At 46.6% G+C, this 21,779-nt stretch overlaps 1 protein-coding gene and 2 long non-coding RNA genes across 4 annotated transcripts; 2 read left to right on the forward strand and 1 right to left on the reverse strand.

The window, feature by feature from the left end:
• Positions 1-3,850: 3,850 nt before the first annotated feature.
• Positions 3,851-21,551, reverse strand: LOC115171482 (nucleobindin-2). 2 transcript variants are annotated; one of them, XM_029728326.1, is made up of 13 exons: positions 21,386-21,551; positions 20,471-20,603; positions 20,217-20,324; positions 18,867-18,999; positions 18,680-18,783; positions 10,919-11,104; positions 10,710-10,800; positions 10,571-10,629; positions 10,399-10,491; positions 5,932-6,021; positions 5,679-5,852; positions 5,435-5,549; positions 3,851-5,314 (listed from the first exon to the last, which is right to left on the reverse strand). In XM_029728326.1, exons 1-13 carry the CDS (start codon positions 21,397-21,399, stop codon positions 5,226-5,228), a joined length of 1,389 nt encoding a protein of 462 aa, XP_029584186.1. In that variant the 5' UTR covers positions 21,400-21,551; the 3' UTR covers positions 3,851-5,225. The 2 variants fall into 2 exon arrangements, with proteins under 2 accessions (XP_029584186.1, XP_029584187.1); XM_029728327.1 differs by lacking the exon at positions 21,386-21,551 and adding an exon at positions 21,107-21,355.
• On the forward strand, positions 6,129-8,080 carry LOC115171484 (uncharacterized). The gene is made up of 3 exons (XR_003871205.1): positions 6,129-6,201; positions 6,243-6,375; positions 7,370-8,080. It is a non-coding gene; the product is annotated as an uncharacterized LOC115171484 (long non-coding RNA).
• On the forward strand, positions 8,108-8,693 carry LOC115171485 (uncharacterized). The gene is made up of 2 exons (XR_003871206.1): positions 8,108-8,275; positions 8,490-8,693. It is a non-coding gene; the product is annotated as an uncharacterized LOC115171485 (long non-coding RNA).
• Positions 21,552-21,779: the final 228 nt, after the last annotated feature.

Here is a 21,779-nt window from a genome sequence, read left to right on the forward strand (position 1 = left end):
AATAACTCAATGTGCTGGGCACCGGTGTCGAGATAATTGAGGTAATATGTACATGTAGGTAGAGTTATTAAAGTGACTATGCATAGATAATAACAGAGAGTAGCAGTGGAGTAAAAGGGGGAGGGGGGGGCAATGCAAATAGTCTGGGTAGCCATTTGATTAGATGTTCAGGAGTCTTATGGCTTGGGAGTAGAACTGTTTAGAAGCCTCTTGGACCTAGTACCGGCGCTCTGGTACCACTTGTCGTGCGGTAACAGAGAGAACAGTCTATAACTAGGGTGGTTGGAGTCTTTGACAATTTTTAGTTGCCTTCCTCTGACATCGCCTGGTATAGAGGTCCTGGATGGCAGGAAGCTTGGCCTCGGTAATGTACTGGGCTGTACGCACTACCCTCTGTAGTGCCTTGCAGTTGGAGGCCGAGCAGTTGCCATACCAGGCAGTGATGCAAACTCTCAGGATGCTCTCGATAGTGTAGCTGTAAAACCTTTTGAAGATCTGAAGACCCTGCCAAATCTTTTCAGTCTCCTGAGGGGGAATAGGTTTTGTCATGCCCTCTTCACAGCTGTCTTGGTGTGCTTGGACCATGTTACTTTGTTGGTGATGTGGACGCCAAGGAACTTGAAGCTCTCAACCTGCTCGACTACAGTCCCATCGATGAGAATGGGGGCGTGCTCGGTCCTCCTTTTCCTGTAGTCCACAATCATCTCCTTTGTCTTGATCACGTTGACGGACAGGTTGTTGTCCTGGCACCACACGGTCAGGTCTCTGACCTCCTCCCTATAGGCTGTCTCATCGTTGCAAATTGGAGTGGGTCTAGGGTTTCTGGGATAATGGTGTTGATTTGAGCCATGACCAGCCTTTTAATGCATTTCATGGCTACAGACGTGAGTGCTACAGGTTGCTAGTCATTTAGGCAGGTTACCTTAGTGTTCTTGGGCACATGGACTGTGGTGGTCTTCTTGAAACATGTTGGTATTACAGACTCAGATAGCGAGAGGTTGAAAGTGTGACAGAGTCTCTGATCTGGAGATGAGGGTGAAGAAGACGTGTCAGCAGCATCAGCACTATATCTAATACTAGGATCATTCCATAATGCTATCATTTCCTATTATTATCTGGTGATTCATTCAGGTTCCAGTGGGGTTCATTGGGGGTTCCAAAGGTCACAGGCAGAGAGACAGTCAGTTGTTCTATCCAGAGAACTAACACATGAGAACAGAGGCTGTGCTGTGCCTCAGGCTATGGACATTGGACACATAAGAACAAGGTAACACAGGTCACTTCCATAACCAACTCATGAAGTAACTAACCACCCTCCCAAATGCCAAGATGGAGGCGAGGAGCTGTAAATATCAAAGTTGAAAGATGATTCCATTATAGACAAAAAAGGAAAAACGGTTACATAAATCTGTGTGAGGGACACTCAGTTTGATCAGTGTCTACCATCATCTGCTGTGTTGCTCTGGTACTGCATGTTGTCCAACCATATACAGTGGGGAGAACAAGTATTTGATAACCTGCAAAATCGGCAGTGTTTCCTACTTACAAAGCATGTAGAGGTCTGTAATTTTTATCATAGGTACACTTCAACTGTGAGAGACGGAATCTAAAAAAAATCCATAAAAATCACATTGTATGATTTTTAAGTAATTCATTTGCATTTTATTGCATGACATAAGTATTTGATACGTCAGAAAAGCAGAACTTAATATTTGGTACAGAAACCTTTATTTGCAATTACAGAGATCATATGTTTCCTGTAGTTCTTGACCAGGTTTGCACACACTGCAGCAGGGATTTTGGCCCACTCCTCCATACAGACCTTCTCCAGATCCTTCAGGTTTCGGGGCTGTCGTTGGGCAATACGGACTTTCAGCTCCCTCCAAAGATTTTCTATTGGGTTCAGGTCTGGAGACTGGCTAGGCCACTCCAGGACCTTGAGATGCTTCTTACAGAGCCACTCCTTAGTTGCCCTGGCTGTGTGTTTCGGGTCATTGTCATGCTGGAAGACCCAGCCACGACCCATCTTCAATGCTCTTACTGAGGGAAGGAGGTTGTTGGCCAAGATCTCGCGATACATGGCCCCATCCATCCTCCCCTCAATACGGTGCAGTCGTCCTGTCCCCTTTGCAGAAAAGCATCCCCAAAGAATGATGTTTCCACCTCCATGCTTCACAGTTGGGATGGTGTTCTTGTGTTTGTACTCATCCTTCTTCTTCCTCCAAACACAGTGAGTGGAGTTTAGACCAAAAAGCTCTATTTTTGTGTCATCAGACCACATGACCTTCTCCCATTCCTCCTCTGGATCATCCAGATGGTCATTGGCAAACTTCAGACTGGCCTGGACATGCGCTGGCTTGAGCAGGGGGACCTTGCGTGCGCTGCAGGATTTTAAACCATGACTGCGTAGTGTGTTACTAATGGTTTTCTTTGAGACTGTGGTCCCAGCTCTCTTCAGGTCATTGACCAGGTCCTGCCGTGTAGTTCTGGGCTGATCCTTCACCTTCCTCATGATCATTGATGCCCCACGAGGTGAGATCTTGCATGGAGCCCCAGACCGAGGGTGATTGACCGTCATCTTGAACTTCTTCCATTTTCTAATAATTGCGCCAACAGTTGTTGCCTTCTCACCAAGCTGCTTACCTATTGTCCCTAATGTCCTTACACAGCTCTCTGGTCTTGGCCATTGTGGAGAGGTTGGAGTCTGTTTGATTGAGTGTGTGGACAGGTGTCTTTTATACAGGTAACAGGAGTTCAAACAGGTGCAGTTAATACAGGTAATGAGTGGAGAACAGGAGAAAAACTAACAGGTCTGTGAGAGCCGGAATTCTTACTGGTTGGTAGGTGATTAAATACTTATGTCATGCAATAAAATGCAAATGAATTACTTAAAAATCATACAATGTGATTGGATTTTTGTTTTAGATTCCGTCTCTCACAGTTGAAGTGTACCTATGATAAAAATGACAGACCTCTACATGCTTTGTAAGTAGGAAAACCTGCAAAATCGGCAGTGTATCAAATACTTGTTCTCCCCACTGTAGATGTTCAAAATGGTCACATATAGAACTTATGTTGCTCATAACTTAAGATTACATCCAGCTGTCTCTCCTTTATGTTGTCACATACTTGTCTCACCTACTACCAGACTGAGAATTAAAAAAAAAACATTTTGAAGAAAAATGATATTGCTAAACACACAGATATGTCCATCCCTGAGCAGTGATATCACCAGCAGCGGAGTGATTGACAGCTATCAGCTGTATCACCACCCAGAAAGAAGGGGCAGTGAGGTCATCATTGAGGTCACCAGGGGTCAGGGAAATGGACTGCAGGGTAGGAATGCACTGTGTGCCAGGGGACCCATTCCATGGGAGGCAACAACAATGAGCACATACTCCCCAGGGAACCATACCACTGGACAACAGCAGAGGAAAAGAGAGCACAGTACAGAGACACCGAAGGGATTCATTACCACATCAGAATGTTTAAAATACATTTCAAATAAGAAGGGTGATGACAGAAGGGACAAGGCTGGAATAACAATGTACAGAAGCATGCAAGATCCCAGTGACCAATAGACAAATGAGTCATTGGCACGAGAGGTCAAAGGTCAACTAGAGGAGTATGAAGGCAGAAGGGATTGGGAAGTAAATATTCAAACAATGTACCTCATCTGGGAAAGGGTTAGGGGTCACAAATCAGAAATTTGACATTTGGGAGGGGGGGGGGGAGAGTGGAAATAGTAAGCTAGGTATACAACACAGACAGACAACATAAGGGCAGAATATCTATAGACAGTCATTTCACAGGCATGACAGAGAATTAAAAAATGAAGAAGGCTAGGTCCATTGAGTTGAATAATTTATTGAGATGAAATGTAAACCACAGAGATAGGTTAACACCAGGACTGTGCCAGGGGACGATATGATGTGCTTGACTGACTGGGGTTGTGCTGTATGATGTCATCTGCTGTACCCATCTGGACATGTGTGTCAGTAAAAGAGATGTGTTCCTGCGAGAGCGTGTGTGTATCTAGGGTTGCACAGCTACCACAGTTACTGGAATCCTCCGTAATTTTGGTAAATAACAGGTGATCTATGGTAACTTTGGTGATTTATACTTGAACTAAAGAAATGTTATTCATATATAGTATAACATTTTGTATATCTGTGACCATAATGTCCATGAGTTTCTAGTGGATAGACTATATGGTTCAAGAGAAAAATAGCCAAAATCATTTTGGAAAATGTAATCTAATCAACAATTGCATTGTTTTCAATTCCCTCCACAAACTATTGTATTTTTTCACAACTGCCACCAGTTTGACCCCAAAATATTTACAACAAAGACATATTGACATAGTAAAATAAAAAAGTGTGTAAAAGAAACAAAGGATATTTTATTCTGAAAACCTGATATTAAACACCAATAACATTCACTACGTTGATGGTTTATATTTAGGATGTTTTACAGCTTTGTCATCTGATTTAGTTACTGTATATATTTGACATCTGATAAGGCCACAACAGAGGGCCAGAGATAATTCATGAGTATGTTTACATGCACATTAATAATTCGATATTAACCTGATTATGGCAGTAGGCCAAGTATGAAAATAGTAATGTGAACACCTTACTCTGCTTATCTTGAATCGGCGTACGGTCAAAATCTAAGTAAGCATACGCCGATTAAAACATCTGGTTTTCTAGGAAATCATTGAAATTATTGCATTCTAGCTGTGTTTTTGATTTGCAGCCAGCGCAAGACTCCCTCTTATGCGAGAATTTGGAAAAACAAAGTATGCATATTAGAAATTGTTTTCACATACAAACTTTATATGTCCCAACTCAGAATCAAAAAGGTTGGCAAAAAAGTTTGGCCACCGTGGTCAATTTTCTTTTTTAGATTGCTGATTCTCTGAATTTATCTGAAGTCCCATCAGTAGCCTGATTTCAGACGTAAACAGGATTATTAGGGAAATCGTTCTTCTTGCAAAGCATGTAAATGTTTTAAACAAAATCAAATGATGGTGCGCATGTAACCACGCTCACAAACACCTGTGATAATCTGAAGTACCAAAAAAAAAAAACACTAGATGTCATCTGATAATATTCCATATATTCCTTGAAAGTTACAAAAATTATGGTAGTTTACTGGTAAACTTAGAAAGTTTCCAGTAATATACCCTTCCATTGCAACCCTATGTGTATCAGGGTGCTGCATTAGGTGTGTATGGGCAGGTTCTGTGGTGGTTCTGCAGGCAGGTTATTCTGGGCCTCTTGGACTTCTTGTTCAACAGGAGCTTTAGCACCTGAATGAGAGCGCCAGAGAGAACATTCCATTACTGAAAGAACCCTTCAGATGAAACAAAAGCAAAAATGGTCCCAACTCACTCCATCCCTGCCCTTTTTATCTCGTCTATCCCGTTCACCTTGATCTTCCAGTTTCTGCATCTCTTGGTGGAACTGTAGTTCTCCGTTAGGACCCGTAGGAGGCTGCCCCTCCACTGCCTGTTTCTCCTTCCTCTGAGACATCTCTAGTACTGCCTGACAGAATCAGACAAACATTTCATCATATGGCTACTCATAGTTTCATATTCCATTGAAGATATAATTGTTACAGTGACAGTATGGCTTATTCTACAGTATTTGGCTGTTCATAGTATGGCTATCCACCTGTTGGTACTCTCGTCTCTGGGCCTCCAGGGCCTTGCCCCTCTCCTTCAGCAGATCCTGCTCCTGACGAAGAGACTCCGCCCTCCTACCCAGCTCCTCCTCCTTAGTCCTCAGCTCCGCCTCAAACCGCTGGAGCTCAGCCTCTGTGAACACCGGCTTGGTGTCATCTAAAGTCTGGAGGGATGGGGAAGACGAGTCTGACATGACTCAACACACAAACTAGAAAACGACCCAACGTCCCTCACTCACTTACATCCCATTCTTTAGGGTTGTTGAACTCTTTCTTGTCTGTTGATTTAAGGAACTCTTCCAGGCTGACGAGTCGATCTTGATTGATGTCCACCTGTCAAAACAGAAAACATCTGAAAAAAGTAATAGATAACAGACCGAGAGTGAACGGATGAGAGGTGAACCGACAGAGACTGAACCGACAGAGTGAACGGATTAGAGGTGAACCGACAGAGAGTGAACGGATGAGAGGTGAACCGACAGAGAGTGAACCGACAGAGTGAACGGATGAGAGGTGAACCGACAGAGAGTGAACCGACAGTGAACGGATGAGAGGTGAACCGACAGAGAGTGAACGGATGAGAGGTGAACCGACAGAGAGTGAACCGACAGAGTGAACGGATGAGAGGTGAACTGACAGAGAGTGAACGGATGAGAGGTGAACTGACAGAGAGTGAACGGATGAGAGGTGAACCGACAGAGAGTGAAACGACAGAGTGAACGGATTAGAGGTGAACCGACAGAGAGTGAACGGATGAGAGGTGAACCGACAGAGAGTGAACGGATGAGAGGTGAACCGACAGAGAGTGAACCGACAGAGTGAACGGATGAGAGGTGAACCGACAGAGAGTGAACGGATGAGAGGTGAACCGACAGAGAGTGAACCGACTGAGTGAACGGATGAGAGGTGAACCGACAGAGAGTGAACGGATGAGAGGTGAACCGACAGAGAGTGAACCGACTGAGTGAACGGATGAGAGGTGAACCGACAGAGAGTGAACGGATGAGAGGTGAACCGACAGAGAGTGAACCGACAGAGTGAACGGATGAGAGGTGAACTGACAGAGAGTGAACGGATGAGAGGTGAACCGACAGAGTGAACGGATTAGAGGTGAACCGACAGAGAGTGAACGGATGAGAGGTGAACCGACAGAGAGTGAACCGACAGAGTGAACGGATTAGAGGTGAACCGACAGAGAGTGAACCGACAGAGTGAACGGATGAGAGGTGAACCGACAGAGAGTGAACGGATGAGAGGTGAACCGACAGAGAGTGAACTGACAGAGTGAACGGATGAGAGGTGAACCGACAGAGAGTGAACGGATGAGAGGTGAACCGACAGAGAGTGAACCGACAGAGTGAACGGATGAGAGGTGAACTGACAGAGTGAACGGATGAGAGGTGAACTGACAGAGAGTGAACGGATGAGAGGTGAACTGACAGAGAGTGAACGGATGAGAGGTGAACCTATAGAGAGTGAACGGATGAGAGGTGAACTGACAGAGAGTGAACGGATGAGAGGTGAACTGACAGAGAGTGAACAGATGAGAGGTGAACCGACAGAGAGTGAACGGATGAGAGGTGAACTGACAGAGAGTGAACCGACAGAGTGAACGGATGAGAGGTGAACCGACAGAGTGAACGGATGAGAGGTGAACTGACAGAGAGTGAACGGATGAGAGGTGAACAGACAGAGTGAACGGATGAGAGGTGAACCGACAGAGAGTGAACGGATGAGAGGTGAACCGACAGAGAGTGAACGGATGAGAGGTGAACCGACAGAGAGTGAACGGATGAGAGGTGAACCGACAGAGAGTGAACGGATGAGAGGTGAACCGACAGAGAGTGAACGGATGAGAGGTGAACCGACAGAGAGTGAACGGATGAGAGGTGAACCGACAGAGAGTGAACGGATGAGAGGTGAACCGACAGAGTGAACGGATGAGAGGTGAACAGACAGAAAGTGAACGGATGAGGTGAACCGACAGAGTGAACGGATGAGAGGTGAACCGACAGAGAGTGAACGGATGAGAGGTGAACCGACAGAGAGTGAACGGATGAGAGGTGAACCGACAGAGAGTGAACGGATGAGAGGTGAACCGACAGAGAGTGAACGGATGAGAGGTGAACCGACAGAGAGTGAACGGATGAGAGGTGAACCGACAGAGAGTGAACGGATGAGAGGTGAACCGACAGAGAGTGAACGGATGAGAGGTGAACCGACAGAGAGTGAACGGATGAGAGGTGAACCGACAGAGAGTGAACGGATGAGAGGTGAACCGACAGAGTGAACGGATGAGAGGTGAACCGACAGAGAGTGAACGGATGAGAAGTGAACCGACAGAGTGAACGGATGAGAGGTGAACCGACAGAGAGAACGGATGAGAGGTGAACAGACAGAGAGTGAACGGATGAGAGGTGAACCGACAGAGTGAACGGATGAGAGGTGAACCGACAGAGTGAACGGATGACAGGTGAACCGACAGAGTGAACGGATGACAGGTGAACCGACAGAGTGAACGGATGACAGGTGAACCGACAGAGTGAACGGATGAGAGGTGAACCGACAGAGAGTGAACGGATGAGAGGTGAACCGACAGAGAGTGAACGGATGAGAAGTGAACCGACAGAAAGAACGGATGAGAGGTGAACTGACAGAGAGTGAACCGACAGAGTGAACGGATGACAGGTGAACCGACAGAGTGAACGGATGAGAGGTGAACAGACAGAGTGAAAGGATGAGAGGTGAACAGAGAGAGGAGAGAGGATGAGAGGTGAACAGAGAGAGTGAAAGGATGAGAGGTGAACCGACAGAGAGTGAACGGATGAGAGGTGAACCGACAGAGAGTGAACGGATGAGAGGTGAACCGACAGAGAGTGAACGGATGAGAGGTGAACCGACAGAAAGAACGGATGAGAGGTGAACTGACAGAGAGTGAACCGACAGAGTGAACGGATGACAGGTGAACCGACAGAGTGAACGGATGAGAGGTGAACAGACAGAGTGAAAGGATGAGAGGTGAACAGAGAGAGGAGAGAGGATGAGAGGTGAACAGAGAGAGTGAAAGGATGAGAGGTGAACAGAGAGAGGAGAGAGGATGAGAGGTGAACAGACAGAGAGTGAAAGGATGAGAGGTGAACAGACAGAGAGTGAAAGGATGAGAGGTGAACAGACAGAGTGAAAGGATGAGAGGTGAACAGACAGAGTGAAAGGATGAGAGGGGAACAGAGAGAGTGAAAGGATGAGAGGTGAACAGAGAGTGAAAGGATGAGAGGTGAACAGACAGAGTGAAAGGATGAGAGGTGAACAGGCAGAGAGTGAAAGGATGAGAGGTGAACAGAGAGAGTGAAAGGATGAGAGGTGAACAGAGAGAGTGAAAGGATGAGAGGTGAACAGAGAGAGTGAAAGGATGAGAGGTGAACAGAGAGAGTGAAAGGATGAGAGGTGAACAGACAGAGAGTGAAAGTATGAGAGGTGAACAGACAGAGAGTGAAAGGATGAGAGGTGAACAGACAGAGTGAAAGGATGAGAGGTGAACAGACAGAGAGTGAAAGGATGAGAGGTGAACAGAGAGAGTGAAAGGATGAGAGGTGAACAGAGAGAGGAGAGAGGATGAGAGGTGAACAGAGAGAGGAGAGAGGATGAGAGGTGAACAGACAGAGAGTGAAAGGATGAGAGGTGAACAGACAGAGAGTGAAAGGATGAGAGGTGAACAGACAGAGTGAAAGGATGAGAGGTGAACAGACAGAGTGAAAGGATGAGAGGGGAACAGAGAGAGTGAAAGGATGAGAGGTGAACAGAGAGTGAAAGGATGAGAGGTGAACAGACAGAGTGAAAGGATGAGAGGTGAACAGGCAGAGAGTGAAAGGATGAGAGGTGAACAGAGAGAGTGAAAGGATGAGAGGTGAACAGAGAGAGTGAAAGGATGAGAGGTGAACAGAGAGAGTGAAAGGATGAGAGGTGAACAGAGAGAGTGAAAGGATGAGAGGTGAACAGAGAGAGTGAAAGGATGAGAGGTGAACAGAGAGAGGAGAGAGGATGAGAGGTGAACAGAGAGAGTGAAAGGATGAGAGGTGAACAGAGAGAGGAGAGAGGATGAGAGGTGAACAGACAGAGAGTGAAAGGATGAGAGGTGAACAGACAGAGAGTGAAAGGATGAGAGGTGAACAGACAGAGTGAAAGGATGAGAGGTGAACAGACAGAGTGAAAGGATGAGAGGGGAACAGAGAGAGTGAAAGGATGAGAGGTGAACAGAGAGTGAAAGGATGAGAGGTGAACAGACAGAGTGAAAGGATGAGAGGTGAACAGGCAGAGAGTGAAAGGATGAGAGGTGAACAGAGAGAGTGAAAGGATGAGAGGTGAACAGAGAGAGTGAAAGGATGAGAGGTGAACAGAGAGAGTGAAAGGATGAGAGGTGAACAGAGAGAGTGAAAGGATGAGAGGTGAACAGACAGAGAGTGAAAGTATGAGAGGTGAACAGACAGAGAGTGAAAGGATGAGAGGTGAACAGACAGAGTGAAAGGATGAGAGGTGAACAGACAGAGAGTGAAAGGATGAGAGGTGAACAGAGAGAGTGAAAGGATGAGAGGTGAACAGAGAGAGGAGAGAGGATGAGAGGTGAACAGAGAGAGGAGAGAGGGATAAAGACACAGAAACAAGGAAAAACAGGAGGGTTAAAACAGAGAAGGTAGAAATCCAAACAATACTAACGTTCTTCATGACATGCTCCCTCATCCTCAGCCGCTCTTCCTCCATCTCCATCATATCGTCCTCCTCATTCTTTGGGTCGTAGACCTTCTCCAGCTGGTGGTAGAGGGCAGGAGAAGGCTGTTACTATACCGCACGGACACGGACACACACACGTGAGGGGAATGTGCGTTACCTCTTTGGCAAAGAGGGCCTCTAGTTCCTGCTCATCTAAAACACCATCTCCATTCGCATCTACAGGGAGGAAAATAAACATTATTTGAACACATACAAAATGTCATTATCATGTAATAGTAGAGTGCAGCTTAACTGACCATGCAGTTTGAAGAAGGTCTTTGGGTTAAACTCTGTGGGGTCCAGTCCATCAGTCTCCTCCCATACCTCACGCAGTTGAGCTACACTGCCCTGATGGAGAGACAGAAAAGAAAGGGAGAGAAAAAAAGAGAGAAATTCCATTCTACTGGTCTCGCATACAAAAAGCATTCCCTCCATCTTACTCGCTCTCTCCGTCTGTCTCTCTCACCGGAGCGTTGACCTTGGGGTGCTTGCGGTGTTTATCCTTTAGCTCCTCCATCCTCTTCTCCTCCTTCTCTCTCTTCTCCTGGTCTAGACCCTTGAGGTACTCCCGTCTCTCGTGCTCCTTCAGCATCTCATAGCGTTTGAACTCATCGTGTCTCTCTGCATCGTAGTTCTCTAGGTCTTTAGTGGCCTAGCAGGGAGACAGAGGACAAGGATGAGGGAGATACTGATGTACATTGGCCTAGCAGGGAGACAGAGGACAAGGATGAGGGAGAGACTGATGTACATTGGCCTAGCAGGGAGACAGAGGACAAGGATGAGGGAGATACTGATGTACATTGGCCTAGCAGGGAGCGAGGACAAGGATGATACTGATGTACATTGGCCTAGCAGGGAGCGAGGACAAGGATGAGGGGGATACTGATGTACATTGGCCTAGCAGGGAGACAGAGGACAAGGATGAGGGGGATACTGATGTACATTGGCCTAGCAGGGAGACAGAGGACAAGGATGAGGGGGATACTGATGTACATTGGCCTAGCAGGGAGACAGAGGACAAGGATGAGGGGGATACTGATGTACATTGGCCTAGCAGGGAGACAGAGGACAAGGATGAGGGGGATACTGATGTACATTGGCCTAGCTGGGAGACAAGAGGACAAGGATGAGGGAGATACTGATGTACATTGGCCTAGCAGGGAGACAAGAGGATAAGGATGAGGGAGATACTGATGTACATTGACCTAGCAGGGAGACAGAGGACAAGGATGAGGGGGAGACTGATGTACATTGGCCTAGCAGGGAGACAGAGGACAAGGATGAGGGAGATACTGATGTACATTGACCTAGCAGGGAGACAGAGGACAAGGATGAGAGAGATACTGATGTACATTCGCCTAGCAGGGAGACAGAGGACAAGGATGAGGGAGATACTGATGTACATTGGCCTAGCAGGGAGACATGAGGATAAGGATGAGGGAGATACTGATGTACATTGGCCGAGCAGGGAGACAGAGGACAAGGATGAGGGAGATACTGATGTACATTGGCCTAGTTGGGAGACAGAGGACAAGGATGAGGGGGATACTGATGTACATTGGCCTAGCAGGGAGAAAGAGGACAAGGATGAGGGTGATACTGATGTACATTGGCCTAGCAGGGAGCGAGGACAAGGATGAGTGTGATACTGATGTACATTGGCCTAGCAGGGAGCGAGGACAAGGATGAGGGTGATACTGATGTACATTGGCCTAGCAGGGAGCGAGGACAAGGATGAGTGTGATACTGATGTACATTGGCCTAGCAGGGAGCGAGGACAAGGATGAGTGTGATACTGATGTACATTGGCCTAGCAGGGAGACAGAGGACAAGGATGAGTGTGATACTGATGTACATTGGCCTAGCAGGGAGCGAGGACAAGGATGAGTGTGATACTGATGTACATTGGCCTAGCAGGGAGCGAGGACAAGGATGAGTGTGATACTGATGTACATTGGCCTAGCAGGGAGACAGAGGACAAGGATGAGTGTGATACTGATGTACATTGGCCTAGCAGGGAGCGAGGACAAGGATGAGTGTGATACTGATGTACATTGGCCTAGCAGGGAGCGAGGACAAGGATGAGTGTGATACTGATGTACATTGGCCTAGCAGGGAGACAAAGGACAAGGATGAGGGAGATACTGATGTACATTGACCTAGCAGGGAGACAGAGGACAAGGATGAGGGAGATACTGATGTACATTGACCTAGCAGGGAGACAGAGGACAAGGATGAGGGGGATACTGATGTACATTGACCTAGCAGGGAGACAGAGGACAAGGATGAGGGAGATACTGATGTACATTGGCCTAGCAGGGAGACAGAGGACAAGGATGAGGGGGATACTGATGTACATTGACCTAGCAGGGAGCGAGGACAAGGATGAGGGTGATACTGATGTACATTGGCCTAGCAGGAAGACAGAGGACAAGGACAAGGGGGATACGGATGTACATTGGCCTAGCAGGGAGACAGAGGATAAGGGGGATACTGATGTACATTGGCCTAGCAGGGAGACAGAGGACAAGGATGAGGGAGATACTGATGTACATTGGCCTAGCAGGGAGACAGAGGACAAGGATGAGGGAGATACTGATGTACATTGGCCTAGCAGGGAGCGAGGACAAGGATGAGGGTGATACTGATGTACATTGGCCTAGCAGGGAGACAGAGGACAAGGATGAGGGGGATACTGATGTACATTGACCTAGCAGGGAGACAGAGGACAAGGATGAGGGAGATACTGATGTACATTGGCCTAGTTGGGAGACAGAGGACAAGGATGAGGGGGATACTGATGTACATTGACCTAGCAGGGAGCGAGGACAAGGATGAGGGTGATACTGATGTACATTGGCCTAGCAGGGAGACAGAGGACAAGGATCAGGGAGATACTGATGTACATTGAACTAGCAGGGAGACAGAGGACAAGGATGAGGGGGATACTGATGTACATTGGCCTAGCAGGGAGCGAGGACAAGGATGAGGGGGATACTGATGTACATTGGCCTAGCAGGGAGAAAGAGGACAAGGATGAGGTTGATACTGATGTACATTGGCCTAGCAGGGAGCGAGGACAAGGATGAGTGTGATACTGATGTACATTGGCCTAGCAGGGAGCGAGGACAAGGATGAGGGTGATACTGATGTACATTGGCCTAGCAGGGAGCGAGGACAAGGATGAGTGTGATACTGATGTACATTGGCCTAGCAGGGAGACAGAGGACAAGGATGAGTGTGATACTGATGTACATTGGCCTAGCAGGGAGCGAGGACAAGGATGAGTGTGATACTGATGTACATTGGCCTAGCAGGGAGCGAGGACAAGGATGAGTGTGATACTGATGTACATTGACCTAGCAGGGAGACAGAGGACAAGGATGAGGGAGATACTGATGTACATTGACCTAGCAGGGAGACAGAGGACAAGGATGAGGGAGATACTGATGTACATTGACCTAGCAGGGAGACAGAGGACAAGGATGAGGGAGATACTGATGTACATTGGCCTAGCAGGGAGCGAGGACAAGGATGAGGGTGATACTGATGTACATTGGCCTAGCAGGGAGACAGAGGACAAGGATGAGGGTGATACTGATGTACATTGGCCTAGCAGGGAGCGAGGACAAGGATGAGTGTGATACTGATGTACATTGACCTAGCAGGGAGACAGAGGACAAGGATGAGGGAGATACTGATGTACATTGACCTAGCAGGGAGACAGAGGACAAGGATGAGGGGGATACTGATGTACATTGACCTAGCAGGGAGACAGAGGACAAGGATGAGGGAGATACTGATGTACATTGGCCTAGCAGGGAGACAGAGGACAAGGATGAGGGGGATACTGATGTACATTGACCTAGCAGGGAGCGAGGACAAGGATGAGGGTGATACTGATGTACATTGGCCTAGCAGGGAGACAGAGGACAAGGATGAGGGAGATACTGATGTACATTGACCTAGCAGGGAGACAGAGGACAAGGATGAGGGGGATACTGATGTACATTGACCTAGCAGGGAGACAGAGGACAAGGATGAGGGGGATACTGATGTACATTGGCCTAGCAGGGAGACAGAGGACAAGGATGAGGGAGATACTGATGTACATTGGCCTAGCTGGGAGACAAGAGGACAAGGATGAGGGAGATACTGATGTACATTGGCCTAGCAGGGAGACAAGAGGATAAGGATGAGGGAGATACTGATGTACATTGACCTAGCAGGGAGACAGAGGACAAGGATGAGGGGGAGACTGATGTACATTGGCCTAGCAGGGAGACAGAGGACAAGGATGAGGGAGATACTGATGTACATTGACCTAGCAGGGAGACAGAGGACAAGGATGAGAGAGATACTGATGTACATTCGCCTAGCAGGGAGACAGAGGACAAGGATGAGGGAGATACTGATGTACATTGGCCTAGCAGGGAGCGAGGACAAGGATGAGTGTGATACTGATGTACATTGGCCTAGCAGGGAGCGAGGACAAGGATGAGGGTGATACTGATGTACATTGGCCTAGCAGGGAGCGAGGACAAGGATGAGTGTGATACTGATGTACATTGGCCTAGCAGGGAGACAGAGGACAAGGATGAGTGTGATACTGATGTACATTGGCCTAGCAGGGAGCGAGGACAAGGATGAGTGTGATACTGATGTACATTGGCCTAGCAGGGAGCGAGGACAAGGATGAGTGTGATACTGATGTACATTGACCTAGCAGGGAGACAGAGGACAAGGATGAGGGAGATACTGATGTACATTGACCTAGCAGGGAGACAGAGGACAAGGATGAGGGAGATACTGATGTACATTGACCTAGCAGGGAGACAGAGGACAAGGATGAGGGAGATACTGATGTACATTGGCCTAGCAGGGAGCGAGGACAAGGATGAGGGTGATACTGATGTACATTGGCCTAGCAGGGAGACAGAGGACAAGGATGAGGGTGATACTGATGTACATTGGCCTAGCAGGGAGCGAGGACAAGGATGAGTGTGATACTGATGTACATTGACCTAGCAGGGAGACAGAGGACAAGGATGAGGGAGATACTGATGTACATTGACCTAGCAGGGAGACAGAGGACAAGGATGAGGGGGATACTGATGTACATTGACCTAGCAGGGAGACAGAGGACAAGGATGAGGGAGATACTGATGTACATTGGCCTAGCAGGGAGACAGAGGACAAGGATGAGGGGGATACTGATGTACATTGACCTAGCAGGGAGCGAGGACAAGGATGAGGGTGATACTGATGTACATTGGCCTAGCAGGGAGACAGAGGACAAGGATGAGGGAGATACTGATGTACATTGACCTAGCAGGGAGACAGAGGACAAGGATGAGGGGGATACTGATGTACATTGACCTAGCAGGGAGACAGAGGACAAGGATGAGGGGGATACTGATGTACATTGGCCTAGCAGGGAGAAAGAGGACAAGGATGAGGGTGATACTGATGTACATTGACCTAGCAGGGAGCGAGGACAAGGATGAGGGGATAATGAAGTACATCAACTCCAGTGTTATGATACATATTCATAACGCATTCCAGAGTAGGAATGCTGATCTAGGATTAGCACCCAATATAATCGCATTAATTATGATAAAAGATGGCGTCGACAGACAGACATGGCAGCCCTGCTTCTAGCGCTTAAGCAACTTTGCAGTATTTCGTTTTTTTGGGTGTTATTTCTTACATTATTAGCCCACAACGTTTTTTGTGTCATTACATAGAGCCGGAAATAACTTTTGGAAATCAGAGCGGCGGTAACTCACCAGCATTACAACCAGGAATACGACTTTCCCGAATACTCAGGAGGCTTGCACACCCTCCACTGCTTCCAAGTATATTACTCTCTAATGTTCAGTCTCTGGACAATAAAGTAGATGAGCTCAGGGCAAGGACCCCCCTCCAGAGAGTCATCAGGGACTGTAACATACTCTGTTTCACGGAATCATGGCTCTCTCAGGACATACTGTCCCCGTCCATAAAGCCAGCTGGGTTCTCAGTACATTGCGCAGACAGGAATAAAGAACTCCCAGGGAAGAAGGGCAGTGGTGTATGTTTCATGATTAACTACTCATGGTGTGATTGTGATAACATACAGGAACTCAAGTCCTTTTGTTCACCCGATTTAGAATACCTCAAATTCAAATGCCGACCGTATTACCTCCCAAGAGAATTCTCTCCGGTTCTAGTCACAGCCGTGTATATTCCCCCTCAAGCCAATACCACAACGACCCTCAAGGAACTACACTGGACTTTATGCAAACTGGAAACCACATATCCTGAGACCGCATTTATTGTAGCTGGGGATTTTAACAAAGCAAATTTGAGGAAAACGCTACCGAAGTTCTATCAAGACATTGATTGTAGTACTCGCTCTGATAAAACACTACACCACTGCAACTCTTTCGAAATGCCTACAAGGCCCTCCCCCACCGTCCCTTCGGCAAATTAGATCACGACTCCATTTTGCTCCTCCCTTCCTATAGGCAGAAACTCAAACAGGAAGTACCCGTGCTAAGGTCTAGTAATCGCTGGTCTGACGGTGACTGAGTTCATCAGGAAGTGTATAGAGGATGTTATTCCCACTGACTATTAAAACCCAAACCAGAAACCGTGGATAGATGGCAGCAGTCGCACAAAACTGAAAGCGCGATCCACTGCATTTAACCATGGCAAGTTGACTGGGAATATAGTCGAATACAAACAGTGTAGTTATTCCTACCATAAGGCAATCAAACAGGCAAAACGTCAGTACAGAGACAAAGTGGAGTCGCAATTTAACGGCTCAGACACGAGACGTACGTGGCAGGGTCTACAGACAATCACAGATTACAAAGGGAAAACCAGCCACGTCGTGGACAGCGATGTCTTGCTCCCAGACGAACTAAACACCTTCTTCGCCCGCTTTGAAGATAACAGTGCCACCAACGTGGCCTGCTTCAAAGGACTGTAGGCTCTCGTTCTCCGTGGCTGATGTGAGTAAGACATTTAAGCGTGGTAACCCTCGCAAGAATGCCAGCCCAGACGTCATCCCTAGAAGCGTCCTCAGAGCATGTGCAGACTAGCTGTCTGGAGTGTTTACAGACATATTCCATCTCTCCCTATCCCAGTCTGCTGTCCCCACTTCCTTCAAGAGGTCCACCATTGTTCCTGTACCCAAGAAAGCATAGGTAACTGTGAACTAAATGACTATTGCCCCGTAGCACTCACTTCTGTCATCATGAAGTGCTTTGAGAGGCTAGTTAAGGATCATATCACCGCTACCTTACACCCTAGACCCACATTAATTTGCTTACCACCTCAATAGATCCACAGACGATGTAATCGCCATCGCACTGCACACTGCCCTATCCCATCTGGACAAGAGGAATACCTACGTAAGAATGCTGTTCATTGACTGTAGCTCAGCTTTCAACACCATAGTACCCTCAAATTCCTCGGCGTACACATCACTAAATCTGAAATGGTCCGCAGGGCTCTTCAAAGGGTGGTGCGGTCTGTACAACGCATCACTGGGGGCACACTGCCTGCCCTCCAGGACACCTACAGCTCCCGATGTCACAGGAAGACTAAAAAGGACATCAACCACCCGAGCCACAGCCTGTTCACCCCGATATCATCCAGAAGGTGAGGTCAGTACAGAAGCATCAAAGCTGGGACCGAGAGACTGAAAAACAGCTTCTATCTCAAGGTCATCAGAATGTTAAATAGCCATCACTAGCCGGCTACCACCCGGTTACTCAACCCTGCACCTTAGAGGCTGCTGCCCTATAGACTTTACATAGACATGGAATCACTGGCCACTTTAATAATGAAATACTAGTCACTTTAATAATGTTTACATTCTGCTTTACTCATCTCATATGTACAGTATATACTGTATTCTCTTCTACTGTATTCTAGTCAATGCCACTCAGACATTGCTCGTCCTAATATTTATATATTTCTTCATTCCCTTCTTTTACTTTTAGATGTGTGTGTACTGTTGTGAATTGTTAGATACTACTGCACTATTGGAGCTAGGAACACAAGCATTTCGCTAGACCCGCAATAACATCTGATAAATATGTGATTGTGTACACAATCAATATGTGTATCAATAAAATGTTATTTGAAAAGGCTAAACTGATCCTAGATCTGCACCTACTCTTAGATGTTCTATGAATACAAATACAGGCCCTGGACTCTATGCTCACTGCATTACCGTTGAGATGAGCAGCTCAAGGTCTTTGGCCTCAAAGGTGTTCTGATTGTGTGGATCCAGGTGTTCAAACTGCTTCAACAGAGAGGCATGGTCCATCTGTAAACCTTGAGGATAAACAGAGGGGTTTTAACAAGTGACTGAGAAAACATATATAAACTTGGTCTTCCAGGCCTTTAGAAACCCTCACTCTGTGTGTTGGTGCTGTCCAGTTTGGCTTTGAGCAGCATCCTGAGGCGAGACACCTCCTGTCTCTTCAGCTCATCCAGACGAGTTCTAACATGGTGCCCCACAAGGTCCAGCTCCTTGCTGAGACGACCATTCTGAAGAAGATGGACAGTCAGTCAGACACATATCAGATTCACCAAGGACATTTACTGTACATGTACCAGCAACTTGACCCAGGGACTTGATGCTGCCACAATAAACAGAACATAGACAGAATACAGACAGAATGTATAGACAAAGAATTTATACATACTCGACATACAGTATGTACATTATAGATTAGGGATGGGCATTTTAAATTATTTCACTATTCAAATAATATGATTTTTTTTTTCTTCGGATACCTGGATTGTCAAAATACATGTTTTAAAGAAAACAGTACCCTACGCGGTTCAGCAGAAGGGTAAGTGAGGTGCGAGAGAGGAGCAGGGGCCGGTGTGTGACAGTCTGTGTGTGGCACAGAGAGAGAGAAAGTAGACAAACCGACTCGTGCTAGTTATAAAACCTATGGCAGCAACAAGTTATCTATCATACCATCTGGTAGTACCGGTCTTGACTGAACCAAATCGTTGTAAAGAAGCTAGCTGGATACAGTAGCCAGCTAAGTTAGCCAGCTAGCTAGCTAAAGTAGAAAGGCTAATTGAGGCTATTTTGCTGCACTCCCCGTAATTGTCTACAACAACTCCATTCATATGAAACAACAGCTTACATGTTGGTTGATCATTGTAGCCTACTCCTTCTCATTTAGCCAACTTAATTCCGTAATTGTTATTCTATTTTGCATTGATTAGAAATCTCCCACTTCCTTTGCTACACATTGAGCCTCCGACTGTAACGCCACATTGATTGACCAACAATAACAACAAGCTACACGTGTGAAGGCTACCGGAGCATCTTCTTTATGGGCCGCACTCATAAAAACTGTCATAAAACTGTTGTGTTATTAAAATGTTTAATGTAATGGTCTATCCTTGTAGGCTATGTAGCAATGTCACATAGATACTTTTATGGCATTTTAGACCAAGCCTTTTCATTGTTAAAATAGACCATTAAGTAATGGAATACTAAAGTCCATTCAGATATTCAAATAACCCGTGCCAATCCCTACTATAGATGGCTTGTGTAACATTATAGGTACTACACAAGGAGGTACTTAGTGAGTTAATACTTTGAAAAACGAATAAAAGGTCAGAAAGGTCAGAAAATATAAGACAAGGGCAGAAACAACAGAGAGAGAGAGAGAGAGAGAGAGAGAGAGAGAGAGAGAGAGAGAGAGAGAGAGACAGAGACAGAGACAGAGACAGAGACAGACCTTGATGTCCTCTGTGTTGGCAGTCTGGAGTTTCTCTCTGAAGTGGGGATCTGTCTCCAGCACCTCAATCACCTCTCTCAGATACCGGTCATAGTATAGGCCTGTGTCCTGCAACGGACAGGCAACCACACACACACACACACACACACACACACACACACACACATACATATGACATCACACATGGATACACACACACACACACACACACACACACACACACACACACACACACACACACACCAAAGGCGTACCACATTATCCTCCTGTTTGTCCTCCTGGGGAGGCTGTGCTTCCTGGGGGGTTGCATTGCGGTCGAGGGGCACTGACCAAACCTCCAGAGAGATGGATAGGAGCAGCAGCCAGCCAGGATCCAGGTTCATCCTGCTGCAAGAGAAGTATGAACATATAAGATCTGGCTATGTCAATTATATATTCAGACATTATTCAGCTATCTGTCATTTGGTACTGAACATCAACTGAATGATGTTTGACGGCTGACATCTGATAGACAGAAGCACATCACAGGAGGCGTATCCTGTTGCATGGACATTATATCGGAACTGGCAGACTGACCATCAGATACTGTGAGCTAGTGACGCACTGTGGGCTAATGCGAAACTTCGCTGAATGAAAGGTCTACGCTCTGATTTCGCGTGACAATATACAGCTTTTCAGTAGAAAGCTCAACAACACGCAACAGCAAAGACACTACCGCCCTCTTGAACAACAGCAAGCTAGCTAGCTACGGATGAGAGAGAGGCTTCCATCCATCGTGCATCCCCCATTCATATTAAATGCGCGAATCCCTCTACAAAACGTCTGGCAATGCCAACAGGCCAAATGTAGTATTATGTACACTCGGTGTGACATGAGGGATTCTCGCTTACCGTTACTTGTTGATCGGTGGCTAATTCTTGCCCGTTGTATTAGCCAGCTAACGTTAATTCCTTTACCGAAAGCTTTCCGAAATGAAAAAAAAATGTTTTTGCGTCGCAGCCGAAAATGACGTCAAAAAGAAGCGACAGTGTGTGACCGATCGTATGGGTCCGGTCCGTTGTTATAACGCGTTCAACTACTATTCGGAACTAGGAAATTCGTAAATTTCCGAGTTTGCTAGTTTCGAGTTTCCTAGTTCCGACTATTACATGAACGCGGCATTATTATACCTCAGAGTCCCCATCCCGTCCGTTCTTAATAACTGTAGCTCAGTGGTCTCGTCAGAGAGGAAGAGGCGAAGCGAGAGGATAAACTGCGCCTTTATCGAATAGAAGTTTCGTAATGTTTAGGCTGTTACAAATGTACTTATATAAGTGGGTTCACGTGGGATTCCAGCAACTTTGAGAAAAACAACTTAGTTGTGCCTGTTGGTCACACGCGTATCTTCCCTCTCATTGGCTAAAATGGTCTCACCTGATTTGTCCTGCCTTCCATCGTTGATGACATGTTTCCGTTGTTGAAATGGTCAGTCTTGTCAATATAATAGATAATCTTTGGTCTCGTTCCAATACAAAAAAACGTACCTTTCCTTTACATCTTCCTTATCTTATGAAAAACACCCAC

Source organism: Salmo trutta, chromosome 32 (assembly GCF_901001165.1).
Source record: "Salmo trutta chromosome 32, fSalTru1.1, whole genome shotgun sequence".
In the NCBI taxonomy this organism is placed as follows: domain Eukaryota; kingdom Metazoa; phylum Chordata; class Actinopteri; order Salmoniformes; family Salmonidae; genus Salmo; species Salmo trutta.